At 41.3% G+C, this 22,536-nt stretch overlaps 1 protein-coding gene across 2 annotated transcripts in view; it reads right to left on the reverse strand.

Annotated features, from left to right (window-relative positions):
* Positions 1-10,621: 10,621 nt before the first annotated feature.
* The window catches only part of XK (X-linked Kx blood group antigen, Kell and VPS13A binding protein), a 54,308-nt gene continuing 42,393 nt past the window's right edge, over positions 10,622-22,536 (reverse strand). For both annotated transcript variants that reach the window (XM_070785354.1, XM_070785353.1), the window contains exon 3: positions 10,622-14,334. In XM_070785354.1, coding sequence (XP_070641455.1) covers positions 13,508-14,334 — 827 coding nt within the window. In that variant the 3' untranslated portion in view covers positions 10,622-13,507. The remainder of the gene's footprint in view (positions 14,335-22,536) is intronic.

A 22,536-nucleotide genomic window follows, 5' to 3' on the forward strand; every position in this document is an offset into this window, starting at 1 on the left:
GGAGGAGGGTTCAGGATGGGGAACACGTGTATACCTGTGGTGGATTCATTTCGATGTTTGGCAAAACCAATACAATAGTGCAAAGTTTAAAAATAAAATAAAATAAAAAAAAAAAAAAACAAGAAAGGAAGAACAAAACTAAAAAAAATAAAATTAAATTAAAAAATAAATTAAAAATAAATTTAAAAAAGTAACTAGATGGGGTGAAATTCATTTTAATAAATTCTGTATTTAGTCCAATATATCCAAGATGTTATCATTGTAATATAATCAAACATAAAAATTATTAATATTTTCTTCTTTTTGGTACTAAGTCTTGGAAATGTGATGTGTGTTTTACATTTACAACACATCTCAACTCAGACTAGGAATATTTCAAGTGCTTAGTAATCACACATGGCTAATGCCTGCCATACTGGATAATGCTGGCTTAGACATCATGGCATTCACAAGTATTAGGATTGGCAGTCACACAAAATCAATGGCGTAGGTCTTGCAGTTTGCTGTTTAAGATATGTTACTTAAACCTTCCTAATGGGGGAAGAAGGATTTTTCTAGACGTGTCACACCAGCCAACTAGAGTTCTCCATCAGGGTTGGGGGAGATAACAAAAGGTCTTTCTTCTTTCTCTCAGGAAACACCATCCTTGGCCACTGTGAAGAAAGAAGTAGATGGTCTGGGTAGGGACTGAAGTCTTCCTTGGATCCGGGCCTGACACCATCACCTGTCCCATAACTATGACCCCTTAGCCAAACTCTCCCTGTACAATGTAAGCACTTAATAGTGTCCCTACTGAAAATCATTTTGAAGAAAATATATATTTTTTTCTCATTTATCTACTAAGGCAGTGTTAACTTCTTTGGTTCCAAAGAATAAGACTTGATCAACTGGGTTCTAGGTTCACCTGTGCTGAACTACACCTGTTGGCCTTGAGAAGTTCTATCAGTTTTTCTAGAAAAAGAGGACAGTGGCCCTGAGCAGATATATTGTAGAAGAACAGGACTTCAACCCGGAGGTCTTTCCCCTGGGACCCTCCTGGTTTCAGCCCAGTGTCCCCCTTATGGCTTCAGAGCAGGGCTCCAGTGCTGGGAGCTGTGGGGGGTGCCCTGCCTCAGCCCCCAGCCTGGGGTCTCAGCAGAAATGATCCCTCCCTACTGAGTAAGAGCTGCCTTCTATGTACTCTGCCTGTTCATTCCAGGCTACCCTGGGAAGTGCCACCAGGCTTGCTTCTTTCCTTGGTCTCTGATATCTGCCAAACTTAACCACATCTGCAATCTGGGCAAAGTTTAGGAGTCAGGAGAGCCTAGTGATTCAATGCTTGAGCTTTGGCATCAGACAATATTGAGCTGGAATACTAACTCTACTACTTACTGTGCAACCACAGGAAAATTCCTTTAGTTCACTACTCTCAGCTTTCTTTTCTGTAAAATGGAAATAATTGCAGCAATGGCTGCATAGGATTATTGTGAGGAATAAAAGTGATCACGTGGATACTGGTGCTTAGCAGAGGACCTGGCTTGTGTCAACACTATCATTTTTCCTCCCCCTCACAATGTGGCCAGTGATCCAACCTCACCTCTCTCCCATGCTCCATCAACAAAGACCTATAAGCTGTTCTCTGATTATAAGTATCCTTTTTTATTAATTCAGGCTTTTGCACATGGTGTTTTAGAACACCATGAAAATTCTTTCCACTGCCTCCGCCAGGTAAACACCTACTCATGCTTCAGATCACAAGCAGGGGCAGATCTAAGTTTAATGGGGCCTGAAACCTAGACAATTTGGTCTGGGGAGAAGCTTTGAAAAAGAGATAAAAAATATGAATTCAAAATTAGGTACAAAATGAAAGAATGTTCCAGATGAAAACCAGAACAAAGTACTGGCGCCTTGGAGATTCTGATCCCGTCCTGTGATCTCTTTGGACAGTGTGGCAGAAATGCATAGTAAATGTCCTTTCGAATTGTATCCAATTTCTCCTTGCTGTCTAGAAAGTGCTACACTCCCGGCATTCATTGGGGGCCTAAAGCTTAAGCGCTATAAACTTCAGGGTAAATCTCTGGTCTGGGATTTTATGTTACTTTCTCTTTGAATCTCTCTGGACCTCCAAGACCAGATCTGAACTCCTTCTGTCTGTCCCTCGGACCTCCTGGCTTATAGTCCCATCATAGCTCTTACCATAGTGCATTGAGATCACCAGGTTGGGTGTCTGACTCTTTGAAGGGACTGTGAGTTCTGGAAAGGAAGGTTGGTGTCTTAGTCACACTACCCTCAGTGTCTAGTCCAGCACCTGGCACAAGGGGGCGCACTTCAAATAGCTGTTGAACTAACGAATGAATATCCGGTTTCCCTCTCCAACCTCTAGGATTCCTAATTCTCCAGAGCTGAGAATTCTCTTTCCTGCTTCTCTTAGACGCCCGCAGATCCACAATTCCACTCCAAGGACACAAACACAATCCCACTAATGGGCATTCTAACAAGATAATTGGATGTAATTGTTCCTATTTTTTTCAACATATGACTTCTTCCTGCTGCTGCTGCTGCTGCTAAGTCACTTAAGTCGTGTCCGACTGTGTGACCCCACAGATGGCAGCCCACCAGGCTCCCCCATCCCTGCGATTCTCCAGGCAAGCAGCCCACCAGGCTCCCCTGTCCCTGGGATTCTCCAGGCAAGAACACTGGAGTGGGTTGCCATTTCCTTCTCCAGTGCATGAAAGTGAAAAGTGAAAGTGAAGTCGCTCAGTTGTGTCCGACTCTAGTGACCCCATGGACTGCAGCCCACCAGGCTCCTCCATCCATGAGACTTTCCAGGCAAGAGTACTGGAGTGGGGTGCCATTGCCTTCTCCCTGAGAGTTTCTTAATCAGGGACATATAATGCAAAAGGAGATAAGTACAGGACTTTGTTTTTGGAGGGGAGACAGGGAGCTTTCATATTCTTCATATTCTTCCCAAATTCATCATCTTAGCTGAATTTTTTTTTTTTTTTTTGGCCGTGCCACCTTAAGATTAATGAGATTAATGTGGAATCTTAATTCCCCAACCAGGGATCAAACTTGTGCCCTCTGCATTAGAAGCATGGACTCATAAACACTGGACCACTAGGGAAGTCTTTGAATCTTTAATTTTAAAAATGACAGGGCTTCCCTGGTGGCTCAGCAGTAAAGAATTCACCTGCCAATGCAGGAGACATGGGTTTGATCCTTGATCCAGAAAGATCCCACATGCCATGGAGCAGCTAAGCCTGTGTACCTCAACTACTGAAGACCACATGCCCTAGAACCCATACTCCACAAGAGAAGCCACCGCAACGAGAAGCCTGAGCACTGCAACTTGAGAGGAGTCCCTGCTCACCACAACTAGAGAAAAGCCTGTGCAAAAACGAAGCCCCAGCACAGCCATAAATAAATAAATAAATGAGAGTGAAATGTCAGATTGCCCAGCAAATGGCCATTTCCCCAACTTGTTGCTGTTTGCAGAATCCTATTTTTGTGGATATCCTTCCTCCCATAAGCTAAAGGATAGTGGCCTCTTTGCCAGCCCCAAGGAATGACTGCTGTGTAGTCAAACGAAACCATGACAACATCATTCTGTTTGCCAGAGACAGCTTTAGAGGTAGGGATATGACAACTCCAGCCAATAAGAAACTTATGGAATTCTGCTGAAGGGGATAGGTGGCTTCTAGGAAAGATTTCCCCCTGAAAGAAGGAAAATCCTTTTTCTAATTTTGGTTCAGTTGTGTAACTGTGACTCCTGGAGCCCAGGCTGTCATGTTGCAATCATAAGGAGGCAAACGTGAAGATGAAGCAGCAAAATTTCTTAGGTCAGATAACAAAATCTTATTGTTTAAGCCACTTCTAATCAGGTGTTCTTCAATTTAGAAGACTTAAATTGAAGAAAGTTGGGAAAACCACTAGACCATTCAGGTATGACCTAAATCAAATCCCTTATACAGTGGAAGTGAGAAATAGATTTAAGGGACTAGATGTGATAGACAGAGTGCCTGATGAACTATGGACGGAGGTTCATGACATTGTACAGGAGACAGGAATCAAGACCATCCCCAAGAAAAAGAAATGCAAAAAAGCAAAATGGCTGTCTGAGGAGGCCTTATAAATAGCTGTGAAAAGAAGAGAAGTGAAAAGCAAAGGAGAAAAGGAAAGATATAACCATTTGAATGCAGAATTCCAAAGAATAGCAAGGAGAGATAAGAAAGCCTTCCTCAGTGGTCAATGCAAAGAAATAGAGGAAAACAATGAATGGGAAAGACTAGACATCTCTTTAAGAAAATTAGAGATACCAAGGGAACATTTCATGCAAAGATGGGCTCAATAAAGGACAGAAATGGTATGGACCTAACAGAAGCAGAAGATATTAACAAGAGGTGGCAAGAATACACAGAACTGTACAAAAAAGATCTTCATGACCCAGATAATCATGATGGTGTGATCACTCACACTCACCTAGAGCCAGACATCGTGGAATGTGAAGTCAAGTGGGCCTTAGGAAGCATCACTATGAACAAAGCTAGTGGAGGTGATGGAATTCCAGTTGAGCTATTTCAAATCCTAAAAGATGATGCTGTGAAAGTGCTGCACTCAATATGTCAGCAAATTTGGAAACTCAGCAGTGGCCACAGGACCGGAAAAGGTCAGTTTTCATTCCATTCCCAAAGAAAGGCAATGCGAAAGAATGCTCAAACTACTGCACAATTGCACTCATCTCACATTCTAGTAAAGTAATGCTCAAAGTTCTCCAAGCCAGGCTTCAGCAATATGTGAACTGTGAACTTCCAGATGTTTAAGGTGGTTTTAGAAAAGGCACAGGAACCAGAGATCAAATTGCCAACATCTGCTGGATCATGGAAAAAGCAAGAGAGTTCCAGAAAAACATCTATTTCCGCTTTATTGACTATGCCAAAGCCTTTGACTGTGTGGATCACAATAAACTGTGGAAAATTCTGAAGGAGATGGGAATACCAGACCACTTGATCTGCCTCTTGAGAAACCTGTATATAGGTCAGGAAGCAACAGTTGGAAGTGGACATGGAATAACAGACTGGTTCCAAATAGGAAAAGGAGTACGTTAAGGCTGTATATTGTCACCCTGCTTATTTAACTTATATGCAGAGTACATCATGAGAAATACTGAGCTGGAGGAAGCACAAGCTAGAATCAAGATTGCAGGGAGAAATATCAATAACCTCAGATATGCAAATGACACCACCCTTATGGCAGAAAGTGAAGAAGAACTAAAGAGCCTCTTGATGAAAGTAAAACAGGAGAGTGAAAAAGTTGGCTTAAAGCTCAACATTCAGAAAACGAAGATCATGGTATCCAGTCCCATCACTTCATGGCAAATAGATGGGGAAACAGTGGCTGACTTAATTTTACTGGGCTCCAAAATCACTGCAGATGGTGACTGCAGCCATGAAATTAAAAGACGCTTTTCCTTGGAAGGAAAGTTATGACCAACCTAGACAGCATATTTAAAAGCACAGACATTTCTTTGTCAACAAAGGTCTGTCTAGTCAAGGCTATGGTTTCTCCAGTAGTATGTATGGATGTGAGAGTTGGACTATAAAGAAAGCTGAGCGCCGAGGAATTGATGCTTTTGAAGTGTGGTGTTGGAGAAGACTCTTCAGAGTCCCTTGGACTGCAAGGAGATCCAACCAGTCCATCCTAAAGGAGATTGGTCTTTGGTGTTCATTGGAAGGACTAATGTTGAAGCTGAAACTCCAATACTTTGGCCACCTGATGCAAAGAGCTAACTCATTTGAAAAGAACCTGATGCTGCGAAAGATTGAGGGCAGGAGAAGGGGACAGAGGGGACGACAAAGGATGAGATGGTTGGATGGCATCACTGACTCAATGGACATGAGTTTGGGTAAACTCTGGGAGTTGCTGATGGACAGGGAGGCCTGGCGTGCTGCGGTTCATGGGGTCGCAAAGAGTCGGACACGACTGAGTGACTGAACTGAACTGAATCAGGTGTTCTATGAATTGTAGCTGAAAGCACCTTGATAGAATTTCTCATGAATCCAAGGAAGTGAATTGAAGAATGTGTCGAAATCTCATTATTTTGATGGTTATCATTATAAATAATACACATCTTTTTAGTACTTTGAAATTGTAATAGAATTTCACCTTGATGACACACTTTGTGTAAAGGTAAATAATTTACTTCTTGAAAATAGAATACTCACAAAGTCACATTACATTTTAAAAATAAAAAATATATATTTTCTTGTCTCTTGAATCAAGCTGGAAATGAGAGAAGCCAAGTGATTTGTGTGTGAACAACTTTCATTTCAAAGGAAAAAAGTAGACTTTAAGTACACATGAGAAGATATTCCATTAGTGAAAAAACTTTCTAGAGTAGTAATTCTCAACAGGGAGGGATAAATTTGGAGAATGGGACTGACATACCCACAGTACTATATATAAAATAGATAACTAATAAAGACCTACTGTATAGCACAGTGAATTATACTCAATACTCTGTAATGGCCTATATGGGGAAAGAAACTGAAAAAGAATGCATACATGTGTACAATATAAAAGATTCACTTTGCTGTTCACTTGAAACTAACACAACATTGTAAATCAATTATATACCCCCCAAAATTAAAGAAAAAATAATAATTCCCCACACTCTCAATTACAAAGGAGGTCTTTTAAGGTCACCTCCCATATGATGGTGGTGGAATTTTTAACAACTGTTCAAGGTAGGGACTTGGGGGGGTAATGACAAAGTTACTTTAAATACAGTGACACTTTTAATCAGTCTTGTTCTATCGCTCACAACAGCATCCTCATAGGTGTGACAAACAATTGTACACATGTGTGCCAGACATCTCTGAATAGTGTCAAACATCCCTTGTCAGTGGAGAGCAGCACAATGCTTCTGCAATTGGTGGAGGTCTGCAGCTCTACAGCTGAGCACTGTTGTTCTAAAAAATTCTGCCGCTCTACTTCAGAAGGTCACCTTGTCGGGAGAAGGCAACACCAGGGCCGCAGTTTCCTGTGCAGTGGACAGAGGGGTGAGGTGGGAGGGGGAGGGGGTGGTGATGGTGGTGGGGTGAGGACAGTCCTGCAGCCCCACTCCAAAATAGAATTTCTAAATCCTATTTTTTTTTCTTGAGTGCTATTGCTCCTGAGAACCCGATTCATTAACTGTCAAATTTAGGTAATTAAAATAGGGAGCTGAGTGATAAGAAATGAAACCAGTATGCATAATGCAGACGTCTATGGAGGAAGATATTCCCAGGGCTCTAGGAAGCAGGCTAATCAGGAACTTCAATCAGGAACTCATCATTTGGAGACAGACAATTAATTCAGGACAGGAGGCAGGGAGGGAGCAGAAGCACAGGCAGAATCTCAAAATCTCTCTGGATAAATCTCTCGTTGGGAGGAGGCAGATGTGGAAACCTCACATGGGGGAGCCTGGATGAGAAGTTTTCTGAAAAAACCCACTGCAAAGAGATGCTGCTGCATCCTGCTGTATACTTCTCAGGGATGCTAGGGGTACAAAACCCAGCTTAAAACAGCACTGTTTTAGACCTCCTTGGTCTAGACCTCCAGAGCATTTCTAGAGAAACGACCACACAGAGAGGGTGACAGGGAGCCATAAGGCATCCCCTTAGGTAGGCTTCTGCAGTGGACACACACATTCTTAGCAGGTTAGAGGCCTAGTCTGATGGGGTTTCTTGTGCCCCGGGAAAGAAGGGATTGGGAATATTTCTGAATTCCCAGCTCTCTTCATATCATATGCTGATATGAAGTGCCTTTTTTGAAAAAAAAGAAAAAAGGCTCAAAACATCACTCATTATAGTGTTTAGAGTTGGTATTTCTGAGCTGTTTCCCAGTTGGAAAGTTGTTCACAGAGAATATAGTCTCCTGGAATGGGGCACCCGGAAAAATGTGGTCATGGAGGAATAATATATACTGTACTTCCCTCACCTGCTTCCAAATCTTTAGAAACTTGGGCCTAAAAACTGTAAAATGAACTATCACAGTGGGACGGGGGCAGGGTATGAACTACATGTTCATGTATTAAGCAGCCAACCCTTGATAGTTAAGATGGGGATCCATGAAAAAGCATCACCCACAGTTTGCATATTAAAAAGCAGAGACATTACTTTGCCGACAAAAGTCCCTATAGTCAAACCTGTGGTTTTTCCTGTAGTCATGTATGGATGTAATAGACCATAAAGAAGGCTAAGTGCTGAAGAATCGATGCTTTCGAACTGTGGTGCTGGAGAAGACTCTTGAGAGTTCCTTGGACTTCAATGAGATCAAGCCAGTCAATCCTAAAGAAATCAACCCTGAATATTCATTGGAAGGACTGATGCTGAAACTGAAGCTCCAATACTTTGGCCACCTGGTGTGAAGAGACGGTTTATTAGAAAAGACCCTGATGCTGGGAAAGATTGAAGGCAAAAGGAGAAGGGAGAGGCAGAGGATGAGATGGGTAGATAGCATCACCAACTCAATGGACTTGAATTTGAGCAAATTCTGGGGACAGTGCAGGACAGAAGAGCCTGGTGAGATGCAGTCCATGGGGTCACAAAGAGTCAGATGCAACTTACCAACTGAACAACACAGTTTGCCAGTAAACATCCCAAATTTATGCCATTAAGCTATTAGTATTGATAAAATGCATGTTTTCTTCAAATAGATTTTCAAAGTCTGCTCTAGTTTTCCCAGCTTTCACAGGGAAGTTAAAATTTCATCATAACTTTAAACAAAGAGAACTCATAGAAGAGAACTGAGTAGATATTCACATTGTTAAGGAAGGTTTCTAGAAACAAATGAATTGATCCAATTGTTAAATGGAATATGAACTCTAGATTAGATACCAGTATCATAATCATGTTGAATTTCCAGAATTTGATCACTGTTCTATAGCTATGTAAGAAAATGACTTTAATACACAGTGAAGTGTTTAGGAATAAAGGGGAAAAAGAATGAAAGTAAGAATTATAAAGTAAACATGACAAAATATTAATACATGAAACTGAGTGAAGGATAAAGGAATTCCTTGCACCATTCCTAAGGCTTTTCTATTAGCTTGAAATTATTTCAAAATAAATGAAGTAATTTTAGAATGACCTACTTAAACACTACTCTTGTTGACCTTCTGTTTTCTCAAGGGGTTGACTTAACACCAGGAGATCTCTTCCAAAAGACTTATCCTGTAGCTAAGTCTTTCCAAATTGCAAGGCTACCTTCAGAGGCAAAGAAATGACTGCAACAATCCTTGTCTAGTTCATGCTCCAAAAATGACCCCTTTAATAACTGACAGTTTTGTTTTTTAGATTCCACATATAGGTAAAATAATACAGTATTTATCTTTCTTAAAATAAAGAAACAAAAAACCTCTCATAGATATAGAGGTCTTCCCTGGTGGCTCAGATGGTAAAAGCATCTGCCCGCAATGTGGGAGACCCGGGTTCGATACCTGGGTCAGGAAGAACCCGTGGAGAAGGAAATGGCAACCCACTCCAGTACTCTTGCCTGGAAAATTTCATGGATGGGAGAGCCTAGTGGGCTACAGTCCATGGGGTCGCAAAGAGTCAGACATGACTGAGCAACTTCACACGCTGCTGCTGCTGCTAAGTTGCTTCAGTCGTGTCCGACTCTGTGCGACCCCATAGACGGCAGCCCACCAGGCTCCCCCATCCCTGGGATTCTCCAGGGAAGAACACTGGAGTGGGTTGCCATTTCCTTCTCCAATGCATGAAAGTGAAAAGTGAAAGTGAAGTCGCTCAGTCGTGTCCGACTCTTAGCGACCCCATGGACTGCAGCCTACCAGGCTCTTCCGTCCGTGGGATTTTCCAGGCAAGAGTACTGGAGTGGGGTGCCATTGCCTTCTCCAACTTCACATAGATATAGGTAATACATTAGTGGTTGCCAGTTGGGGGTGGGTGGGTAAAATCCATGGAGAGGATCAAGAGGCACAAATTTCTAGTCCTAAGTAAGTCACAGGATATAATAAACAGCATGGTGACCAGAGTCAACAATATTGTACTGCATATTTCAAAGTTGCTAAGAGAGTAAATCTTAAAATAAAACTTATCACAAGAAAAAAGTTTTGTAATTTTGTATGGTGACAGATGGTAAGTAGAATTATTGGTTATCATTTTGCAATTTATACAAATATTGAACCATTATACATGTACATCTGAACCTAATATGTCAAGTATACCTCAATAGAAAAAATAATGCATTTTGACATGTAGAAAAAACCTGATTTTTTTTTCCAACCACAGATCATCATTTACAATTTGACTATTTGCTTATGTAACTATTAAGTCACTCATTTGATATCTTATATTTCTGGATCAGTATACCACTTATGTTTGAGCAGAATTTTAGGATTTAGCAGTGTAGCTTTAAAAAATGGGATAAAGGCTTATAAAACAATCAGAGGAATTTTATGGACTGTTGGTGTCTTGCCAGGCAGAGCACTAGCACTCTCAAATTTCTCATCCTACAGACAAAATTTCTAGATGAGATTACAAAATCATAATTAATCACACAAAAAAAAGTTTCAATTTTGTTTCTAAAATAGTCCCTGAAGTAAAAAAGCCATGCAAGGACTCTAAGGAATGAAAAGCAAGGAGAAATTGAAAAATTAATTTATTATATGAAGAAACATGAACAATATTTATTAGAGTGAATGGCTGCTGAGAAGCAGCCTGCAAAAGCTCTCATCCACAATGTACAGGCTGAGAAGTACTGATACATACACTCATAACCATAGCAATAATGTTCTGAGGAGGCTTCCAAGGAAATGCTGCATTTAACAATCAATTTTAAAGTTTATTTTTCCCATTTACAAGGCTGAAAAGATTATATCCACATTCAATTAAAGTCTAGCAGGATCAGGCATTCAAATTGTAAAGCAAATTAACAAAAGATGCTGTTACATCCTTTATGAAACATGACAGATACAAAAATGATAAGCTCATCTGCTATCAAAAGCAATTTCGCAGATTTCAGTGGGTCTTTTTCCTCCAAGTACTATATGTTTGAGTGCTAATTTTTTACGTAACTGATGGTAAGAGAAAAGGCAACTGCTGAGTTCTCTCCAAGAGTAAAAGACCATTTATTTACACTTGTCCTTCCATAAAGTCAAAGGCCGACATATTCCCTGAAGACACTCACGTAAATGATGTTGTTTCTTTTCTAACAGTAAAACAAAAACAATAACCTGTTTTGGGATTTGAGTAACTATAAAAACAACTCCTTTAAACATGCATGGCACTTTAAAAACATTTTCAAAGCATTTTCACAGCTATTATTAAAATTTGTTCTGCTGACAACCTTGTGAGGTAGGCTGGGCAAGAATATCATGCAAATCTGACGGGTGAGGAAACTGAGGCAGAGATCAAGTAAGTAATTTGCTGGGTTATCAGGGTGATGCCAACCTCTATACTGCACTGTCTCCAGTAATGAAGAAAGTCTAAACATGTTTCATGACCTTGTTTCAATATATTTGGAGGAAAAACTTCACTTCCATCCAGTCAAATGGTAGTGATTCAGTTGGTGCATCTCTTATGACAAGTTAAGGCATGTAATTAGACAAAGCACTGAGAGTTTTAAAAATTGGAATTATAACTGAAAAAGATGTTTTAACTCTCAAGATAGGAGATTTGCTGGTTTGTTTGTCTTTAGGGCAACCTAGTTCTGCATAATTTTGCCTTTTCAGAGGTATAATATAAATCATTAAAAAAAATTTCTCAGTTCACTAGGATTTAAATTTTTGCCATGAAAAAAGCAGTGGTTTCTTTCCCCAAAGTGACTACATGGTCACTTTGTGGTCCCAAAGTGGGGGTATCTTCATATCAAGAGTTAAAGACGACAAAATGTCCAATTTAGTTACCAAACCTTATAATTATCCTTATAAATGTGGCTTAAAACTGGGCTTTGGGAGTGTGGCAGACCATCACTGTTAGATTGATTTGGGGTCACTCAATATGCTTACCTACATGCTACATTAAAATGATTTTAAATGTATTTGAAGGCCCAGATTTTGTAACGGTTCTTGAGACAGGCTTCCAAATGAAGGCTGGGGAAGTACTAGTCTCTCCATGCTGGTCTAATTCTGACCACAACTCCTGCTTAAACTCACCATTTTAACCTGTTCTCCGACAAACTAGCTATTAGAAACTGGATGGTTCTGAAAGTTCAGCCATTAGGGTCCTAAGACTGTCAACCCTGACTGACCTGCAATGTCCAGTCTTGTCAGTGACAGGTCACCTGCTCCCAGGTATTTCATTATCAAGGTTTTTATGGTAGAAATAATGGCACTAGATCAAGGCATTTTCCCTGGACAACTGAGGAGATTCTACAGATCCTTTTACAAAAGAAACAGGGTTCCAAATTAAAGGAGAAATTATACTGAAGATAGGAGAGTGTAGGAGGATAAAATTGAAGTTCTTATTCAAATTAACTCATAATCATACCAAATCAAGGTACATTCAGTTAAAGATAAAAATCTTCTGGTCATACCATCTCTTTGTAAAATTTAAGTTTCTAAAGTCTGTATCTAACTGAAGGGGGGAACTCTGCTCCTTCAAATAATGAAACTTATAATGCCCTATATACCTGTGCTAGGTGAGAAATTTCTACGGAGTTTTCTACTAGAAATTTCCAAAACTGTAGGATGGGACTGAATCTTGAAGAGGTTAAGCCTACCTTCTAGCAGAGTCATATCTTCAGCCATCACAAGAAGGTAAGAATTCTGCTTATAAAAGCCAAAATCATTTTGATATTTTAACAACCCCCTCGATTCAGAGTTTCTCCAACATATTGAAGGAACACAACTTCTCTAAAACTCTACACTTCCATAACCAAATTAAGAATTCAATTTTGCATCCATGGATTCTTAAGAATAGATTTTGCAAATCCAGACTTTTGAGTCAATGAGAAATAGGAGGCCAAGGTTGCTATGACTGGTTATGTACAAAGAGCCCTAGTGAGATGAAAATGGAACATCTGCCTATTCAAAAACCAAACTGGAACAGCCTTCTCTGAAAACTCTGACAGGAATGATGTGGCTGATGGCAAAAACCCCAGTGATCATCTCTGGTCATCAGACAGCTCTTAGGTGAGAACTCTTCTCAGGGATAATAAAACATTAGGCTACCTAAACCAGTAGTCCAGAAAACTAGAACATAAGAAATCCCCTGTCCTCATTCTATGTGATGGCTCTCAACAGCCAACTCAGATATCATGGGTACTTTGTCAATGACAAGGCGGGTAATGTCTGGTCAACTGTGAAATGTGGTGCTTTAGGCTGCCACTGCAACACTCACGGGTTCCCCTGACTCCTCTCCATGGTTCCCACTCACCTGACCGACAGCTCTCTAAAGGGGAGCAACTCACAAGGAGTCGAGAGCTAAATTCCTGCTTTGTTAATTGTGCAGGGCCCATCACTTGCTTCTGAAGAACAGGGATCAACCCAGCAAACACTATATCTGGGCCTCAAGAGACTCAGGTCCCATTAAGCAGAAGAGAGCTCATCAGTATTCAAGATCTGGCTAGGCATGGAACTTATTTTACTGCTAGAAGGGGTCTCCTCTCTGTCTGTGGGTGACCTTAGGTCTGTATTTTCTGCAGACTCGCAGGATTCCCGCCGCCTGCGGTTACAACAGGCACACTTTAGCCACTCCTGAAAGCTTTCAGAAGCATTGGGGGAAAAGAGCTTTTTGCAAGGGTGGAAGAACTGATAGAACACAACCATGAACAGAATGGCCGTGCAGTACCCAATGAGCAACTGCAGCATCAGCAGGGGTGCACACACATACATATAGATGTCAGTCTTGTAAAGATACCACATGAGGAGGAGGAAGGCGTTCTCGATGAACCTCACCATGTAGTACACCAGGAGCCGGTACCAGTTCTGAGACTTGCTGATGAGGTCGGGGTTGTTGATTTTCAGCTGCACCGCCGACCAGCAGAACATGTTGATCCCGGCGTAGAGGAGGGTGAGGAAGCACAGCACAATGGTGGTGCCCAGCCGACTGAAGGCCTTCTCAAAGTTCTCAGGGAAGGGGGAGCCACTGCACCAGAAGAGGATCCAGGGGTAGAAGAGGAAGCCGAGGAAGTTGATGAGTATGTCTATGACCACCCAGGCCTTCAGGACAGAGGTAAAGAGGACCAGGACAATGACTCGGGTGACAATCTCAAAGCTCCTCCAGAGGAAGATACAGACATAGGCCAGGGGCTTCACCTTGACATCATATTCATCGTATTTGATCTTGATGGCTAGGATGTTACAGCGCAAGGCTCCGTACACAATGGACAATAGGGAAAGGACCATGAACAGACCTGAGGAGAGAAGAGAAAGAGTGCTCTCAAGTCCCACCTCCACCAAGAATCCTCCTGTGGTGGCCATGGTCACTCCCCTACCCGCGTTCCTTGGACCCTTCTGTTTTATGTGCACAGGCAGACTTCCACTGTCAGGGCTGTGCCTGAGGGCTTTTTTTCAGGGTTGCAGAAGCCTGCTGTGCCCAGGCGCCAGGCAGGCAGAAGTGCCCTGGAATTAATACCCCTGGGATTAACCCTTCAATACCCCAACCCTAGCCCTGAGAAGAGCTGGAATATAACAAACCAAATTTCCCTACCCTTTGGGTAGAATAACTCAGAAGTGTGTGTTCTGTACTCTTGGGGTTGGCCAGAAAGTCCCTTTCTGTTTTTCCATAGCATTTTAAGGAAACGCCAAGTGAGCTTTTTGGCTAACTCAGTATTTATGGGTGTTTCCTCACAGGATTATTTTCTAGTCACCCACAGAAACTGTTGTTTAATAATGCTCCCTTTATTGGCCACTTTCTCTTCCCTGTCTCACTACCCTTCTCCCACGGTTCTTAGAAAGACCTGTGCTCAGATTCCTTGTCTTGGTCTACTTCACGGTCAACTGAAACTAAAACACCTTTGGACCCCATCTTGCTCTGTCTGAATATATAGAGTCCTTTACATGATCCCCAAGAAAAAGAAAGGCAAAATGGTTGTCTGAGGAGGCCTTACAATAGCTGAGAAAAGAAGAGAAGTGAAAGGCAAAGGAGAAAAAGGAAAGATATACCCATCTGAATGCAGAGTTCCAAAGAATAGCAAGGAGAGATAAGAAAGCCTTCCTCGGTGATCAATGCAAAGAAATAGAGGAAAACAACAGAATGGGAAAGACTAGAGATCTCCTCAAGAAAATTAGAGATACCAAGGGGACATTTCATGCAAAGATGGGCTCAATAAAGGACAGAAATGGTATGGACCTAACAGAAGCAGAAGATATTAAGAAGAAGTGGCAAGAATACACAGAAGAACCGTACAAAAAAGATCTTCATGACCCAGATAACCATGATGGTGTGATCACTCACCTAGAGCCAGACATCGTGGAATGTGAAGTCAAGTGGGCCTTAGGAAGCATCACTACAAACAAAGCTAGTGGATGTGATGGAATTCCAGCTGAGCTATTTCAAATCATAAAAGACAATGCTGTGAAAGTCCTGCACTCAATATGCCAGCAAATTTGAAAAATTCAGCAGTGTCCACAGGACTGGAAAAGGTCAGTTTTCATTCCAATCCCAAAGAAAGGCAATGCCAAAGAATGCTCAAACTACCACACAATTGCACTCATCTCACATACTAGCAAAGTAATGTTCAAAATTCTCCAGGCTATGCTTCAATAGTACGTGAACTGAGAACTTCCAGATGTTCTAGTTGGATTTAGAAAAGGCAGAGGAACCAGAGATCAAATTGTCAACATCCATTGGATTATAGAAAAAGCAAGAGAGTTCCAGGAAAACATCTGCTACTGCTTCACTGACTACACTAAAGCCTTTGAGCGTGTGGACCACAACAAACTGTGGAAAATTGTTCAAGAGATGGGAATACCAGACCACCTTACCTGCCTCCTGAGAAATCTGTATGCAGGTCAAGCAGCAGCAGTTAGAACCAGACGTGGAACAATGTACTGGGTCCAAATTGGGAAAGGCGTATGCCAAGGCTGTATATTGTCACCCTGTTTATTTAACTTATATGCAGAGTACATCATGAGAAATGCTGGGCTGGAGGAAGCACAAGCTGGAATCAAGATTGCAGGGAGAAATATATGCAAATGACACCACCCTTATGGCAGAAAGTGAAGAGGAACTAAAGAGCCTCTTCATGAAAAGTGAAAGAGGAGAGTGAAAAAGCTTGCTTAAAACTTAATATTCAAAAACCAAAGATCATGGCATCTGGTCCCATCACTTCATGGCAAACAGATGGGCAAACAATGGAAACAGTTTTCTTGGGCTCCAAAATCACTGGAGATGGTAACTGCAGCCATGAAATTAAAAGATGCTTGCTCCTTGGAAGAAAAGCTATGACCAACGCAGAGAGCATATTAAAAAAAAGAGACATTACTTTGCTGACAAAGGTCCATCTAGTCAAAGCTATGGTTTTTGCAGTAGTCAGGTATGGATGTGAGAGTTGGACCACAAAGAAAGCTGAGCACCAAAGAATGGATGCTTCTGAACAGTGGTGTTGGAGAAGATTCTTGGGAGTCCCTTGGACTGCAAAGAAATCAGTCCTGAATATTCACTGGAAGGACTGTGAAAGTCCTGCACTCAATATGCCAGCAAATTTGGAAAACTCGACAGTGGCCACAGGACTGGAAAAGGTCAGTTTTCATTCCAATTCCAAAGAAAGACAATACCAAAGAATGTTCAAACTACCACACAATTGCACTCATCTTACAAATTGAAGCTGAAGCTCCAATACTTTGGCCACCTGATGTGAAGAACTGACTCATTTGAAAAGACCCTGTTGCTGGGAAAGATTGAAGGAAGGAGAAGGGGACGACAGAGGATGAGATAGATGGATGGCATCACTGACTTATGGACATGAGTTTGAGCAAGATCTGGGAGTTGGTGATGGACAGGGAAGCCCAGTGTGCTGCAGTCCATGGGGTTGCAAAGAGTTGGACACAACCAAGCAACTGAACTGAACTTTACATGGTGTGTTTTGTTTCCTTGATCAACTTATAAGCTCCTGAGGAGTCAAGAGTGACCTGGTTAGATATTTCTTCTTGAGAACCTCAACATATAGCAGTATAGAAACCGAAACAGAGAACATGCCATAATATACTGCTCATGAGTTCCTCTCTATCTGTAGGATCTTTTAAAAATATATACTGACTATTGATTGCTCACTTTTCTTTGGTCTTCAGTTATTTTCTTAAATTCTGTACATTGCTAAAGAAGTGAGGACCTCACTGTTGCCAAGAATCTGCCTGTCTTAGGCTAAAACACCTTAATACTTCAAGAAATCTCAACCATACTTATTTATTTCTTAAAATGACTTATGGCTAATGGGCTTACCCAGTTTATATAGAGCAGGGTAGGGGTGGGGTCAAGATGTGGCTCATTGAATGGCCCATGGTACTATGTCTGAGAGCACCACACTGCTGGCTGTGAGTTCTATTATCTTAAAAATGTTGTGCTAACCCATGAGCATTACATGATGTTGAAGCTGAAACTGCAATACTTTGGCCACTTGATGCGAAGAACTGGCTCATCTGAAAAGACCCTGATGCTGGGAAAGATTGAGGGCAGGAGGAGAAGGGGACGACAGAGGATGAGATGGTTGGATGGCATCATCAACTCGATGGACATGGGTTTGGGTGGACTCCAGGAGTTGGTGTTGGACAGGGAGACCTGGCGTACTGCGGTTCGTAAGGTTGCAAAAAGCCAGACACGACTGAGCGACTGAACTGAACTGGACCCATGAGCACACACTGTGTGGTCAAAACTGGAATACAGTCACTTATTTTAGTCTGCCACCACCTCCAAATATTGGAGAAGGGAGGGACAGGAGGTGGGGTTTGAAGTTAGGAACCGAGAGTCTCGCTCTGGTTTTACTCTGGTCTCTCCACGCCTCAATGGGGAAATGGTAATCTCCTTGGGTTTTTTTTCTTGCCCACAAAATTGCTCTGTATAAACTGAAGCCTCTTAAAATGCAATGTTCCTATAACAAAATTGTCTTTACTTATAATTTAAAATGTGTGGAAATAAAGGGTTCTTTTTCTTGAGCTCTGAATCAATGAAGCTTTGGTAGTTAAGTTTCCTGGAAGAAGTTCAGTTTTACTTAAAGCATCTGTTTCTCTCTCAGTCTTGTTGCACAGATTTAAAGCACTGATATCACTCTCTGGAAAGACTGTCATCTACTGATCAAATTTAAAAGACAGAAATACTATCACAGGAGTATACTGGGAAGTAATTGTACTGAGTTATTTTTCCTGAGAGGTTAGTTCAATGGAGCATTAAAAGCAGTACATACAGCTGATACACTTTTTGTTTTTATTGAAGTATAGTTGATTTACAATGTTTATTAATCTGTGCAGTACAGCAAAGTGACTCAGTTGTACATATACATACATTCTTATAGTCTTTTCATCATGGTTTATCCCAGGTAATATACTCTTATATGTGCTTGTGCTCAGTCACTAAGTTGTGTCCAACTTTTTGCAATCCCATGGATTGTAGCACACCAGGTTCCTCTGTCCATGGGATTTCCCAGACAAGAATACTGGAGCGGGTTGCCATTTCCTCCTTCATGGGATCTTCCCAACCCAGGGATGGAACTGTATCTCTTGCATTGGCAGGCTGATTCTTTACCACTGTGCCACCTGGGAAGTCCATAGTTTTATATGTATGGTTACAAATTTCTACAGATCTTAAGAATCTAGTATTGGATCCATTTCTTTTAGTCCTTATGTTTTTTCCACTATAAGAAAAATAACATCAAATGTAGAAGATGAGCTAAGGATAAATTATCATGTTAATTATATATTCATAGGTCAGGAAGCAACAGTTAGAACTGGACATGGAACAACAGACTGGTTCCAAATAGGAAAAGGAGTTCGTCAAGGCTGTATATTGTCACCCTGTTTATTTAACTTATATGCAGAGTACATCATGAGAAACGCTGGACTGGAAGAAACACAAGCTGGGATCAAGACTGCCGGGAGAAATATCAATAACCTCAGATATGCAGATGACACCACCCTTATGGCAGAAAGTGAAGAGGAACTCAAAAGCCTCTTGATGAAAGTGAAAGTGGAGAGTGAAAAAGTTGGCTTAAAGCTCAACATTCAGAAAACGAAGATCATGGCATCCGGTCCCATCACTTCATGGGAAATAGATGGGGAAACAGTGTCAGACTTTAATTTTCTGGGCTCCAAAATGACTGCAGATGGTGACTGCAGCCATGAAGTTAAAAGACGCTTACTCCTTGGAAGGAAAGTTATGACCAACCTAGATAGCATATTCAAAAGCAGAGACATTACTTTGCCAACAAAGGTTCGTCTACTCAAGGCTATGGTTTTTCCAGTGGTCATGTATGGATGTGAGAGTTGGACTGTGAAGGCTGAGCGCAGAAGAATTGATGCTTTTGAACTGTGGTGTTGGAGAAGACTCTTGAGAGTCCCTTGGACTGCAAGGAGATCCAACCAGTTCATTCTGAAGGAGATCAGCCCTGGGTGTTCTTTGGAAGGAATGATGCTAAAGCTGAAACTCCAGTACTTTGGCCACCTCATGCGAAGAGTTGACTCATTGGAAAAGACTCTGATGCTGGGAGGGATTGGGGGCAGGAGGAGAAGGGGACGACAGAGGATGAGATGGCTGGATGGCATCACTGACTCGATGGACGTGAATCTGAGTGAACTCCGGGAGTTGGTGATGGACAGGGAGGCCTGGCGTGCTGCGATTCATGGGGTCGCAAAGAGTCGGACACGACTGGGCAACTGATCTGATCTGATCTGATGTATGTATGTATATGAAGCGACTGAAGCGACTCAGCAGCAGCAGTCTTTATCTTTGGAGAAGGCAATGGTGCCCCACTCCAGTACTCTTGCCTGGAAAATTCCATGGATGGAGAAGCCTGGAAGGCTGCAGTCCATGGGGTCGCTGAGGGTCGGACACGACTGAGCGACTTCACTTTCACTTTTCACTTTCATGCATTGGAGAAAGAAATGGCAACCCACTCCAGTGTTCTTGCCTGGACAATCCCAGGGACGGGGGAGCCTGGTGGGCTGCCGTCTATGGGGTCACACAGAATCGGACACGACTGAAGCGACTTAGCAGCAGCAGCAGGCTTCCTATGCAAATATATCTGCTTTATGTGCCTTTCTCAATCATGAAGTTGCACCTGTTTCCAACACTTTCAGAAAAGTAGGATCCAAATTAGAAAAAGTCTTTGAGATCTAAGTTTAGACTCTAAAGAATCTCTTTTAGGTACATGAGAGACTTGCAAAACAAGGTTAGGAACAGAGCAATTTCTGATCCCAGGAAGAACTAAGGAAGCTAAGTACTGCTTCAGGATGTGGGGCCCAACCAAGATTAAGACAAGTCTGGATTATCTCAGCAGTGGTATCACCCTGGTCTGTTATCCAGATCACTGTTCTTGCTGGAAACCATGGCTTACTCTTACTTGAGTTATTTTTGACCACTTATTATAGGACCCTGTGTTCTGCTTTAACTCCACCCCAGGCCCTGACAACTACAAATTGCTAATGAAAAGATTGAAAATGAGTGAGATCATCATCACTTTGAGCTCACACCCATATCTGCCACTTTCGCTCTCCAACTGCTATCACAAATATTGTTTTGGTCCTTTATTTCAACAGCTTCATTGAGACAAATTTACATACCGTACAATTCACAATTTAAACTGTATAATTCACTGCTTCTTTAAAAGTAGATTCACAGATATGTGCACCTGTCATCAGAGTCACTTTTAGTATGTTTTCATCACTTCAAAAAGAAATCCTGTGCCCTTTAACTCTCATTTCTCTATCCCTTACCCCACCCAGTCATGAACAACCACTAACTACTTTCTGTCTCTATAGATTTCCCCATTCTGGACTTCCATATGAATAAAATCATGTAATGTGTGGTCTTTTGTGACTGGTTTCTTTCACTTAACATAATGTTTTCAACATTCATCTGTACTGTAACATGCATCAGTCCTTCATTCATTTCATGGTCAAATAATATTCCATTGTATGGATATACTACATTTTGTTTATCCATTCATCAGTTGATAAAAATTTGGGTTGTTTCCACCTTTTGGCTATTGTGAAGAGTGCTGCTCCAAACATTTGCATATGAACATATTTTTACTTGGGTCTATAGGAGTAGAACTGCCTGGTCATATGGTAACTTTATGTTTAATTATTTGAGGAATGGCCAGACTGTATTCCAAAGTTACATTCCCACCAGCAGTATATGAAGATTATAATTTCTCCATAAACTCACCAATGTTTGCTATTATTATTAACTTAAATTTTTATTATTAACTTTTTGATTCTAGTCATGCCAGTGGGTGTGAAGTGGTAACCTTTTCTGATTTCAGTTTCTATTTTCCTAATAACTAATGACATAGAGTATCTTTTCATGATACCATAAGGAATGCTGAGTGCTGAAGAACTGATGCTTTTGAATTATGGTGCTGGAGAAGACTCTTGAGAATCCCTAGGACAGCAAGGAGATCAAATCAGTCAGTCTTAAAGGAAATCAACCCTGAATATTCACTGAAGGACTGATACTGAAGCTGAAGCTCCAATACTTTGGCCACCTGATATGAAGAGCTGACTCGTTGAAAGAGACCCTGATGCTGGGAAAGACTGAGGGCAGGAGAAGGGGGCGACAGAGGGAGATGGACGGAAGACAACATAGACTCAATGGACATGAGTTTGAGCAAACTCTGGGAGATAGAGAAAGACAGGGAAGCCTGGCGTGTTGCAGTCCAAGGGGTTGCAAAGACTCAGACATAACTTAGCGACTGAACAATAGTCTTTTCATGTGCTTATTGGTATTTGCATATCTTCCTTACTTGCTTTGGTTCTTAGCTATAGCACAAACTCATAATAATTTCACATCATCTCATATGTATCCCCAAAACTCTGCCAGAATTCAAAGGCCAGTTTTGCACAGACTGACTTAAGAACAATATATTAGCTTTATCAACAGCTGTCAATGAGCATTTAAAATAAAAAAAAGTATAATTTGATCTTCTCATACTTTTAAAATTCCCTTTAAAATGCATTAAAAAGCAAAAAAGAGGATTTCCATGCTGGCAATAGCAGATTAGTTTGTTCTGGTCCAATATTTCTGCCAAGAACAACTGTACAAACACCTGTTCAAAGGCATCAGAGATCTACCAAAGCCCTCAGTACTTTGGAGCTAAGATATTAAAGAAAAGTCCTAAGAGAAAATTCTGAAGCTGCTTTTCCCCTTGAGACATTTGCCTGTATGATAGAGTGGTTATACTATTACAGAATCTGAACACAGCTTTCAGCAGTCTCTCAAATCCGGTGAATGTGGGATCAACTATTCACATTCTAGCTCTATAGTGGTCCTGGATACAGCCAAAGCTTTCTGGTGGGAACCCCAAAGACTAGACACTAGGAGTAAGGGTGACCAGAAATAGATAATCCCTCATAACAGCTGAAGTACAGATTTTAACTAACTCAAGTTATGACTGAATCAGTTC

This window comes from Bos indicus, chromosome X, assembly GCF_029378745.1.
Source record: "Bos indicus isolate NIAB-ARS_2022 breed Sahiwal x Tharparkar chromosome X, NIAB-ARS_B.indTharparkar_mat_pri_1.0, whole genome shotgun sequence".
NCBI lineage: Eukaryota > Metazoa > Chordata > Mammalia > Artiodactyla > Bovidae > Bos > Bos indicus.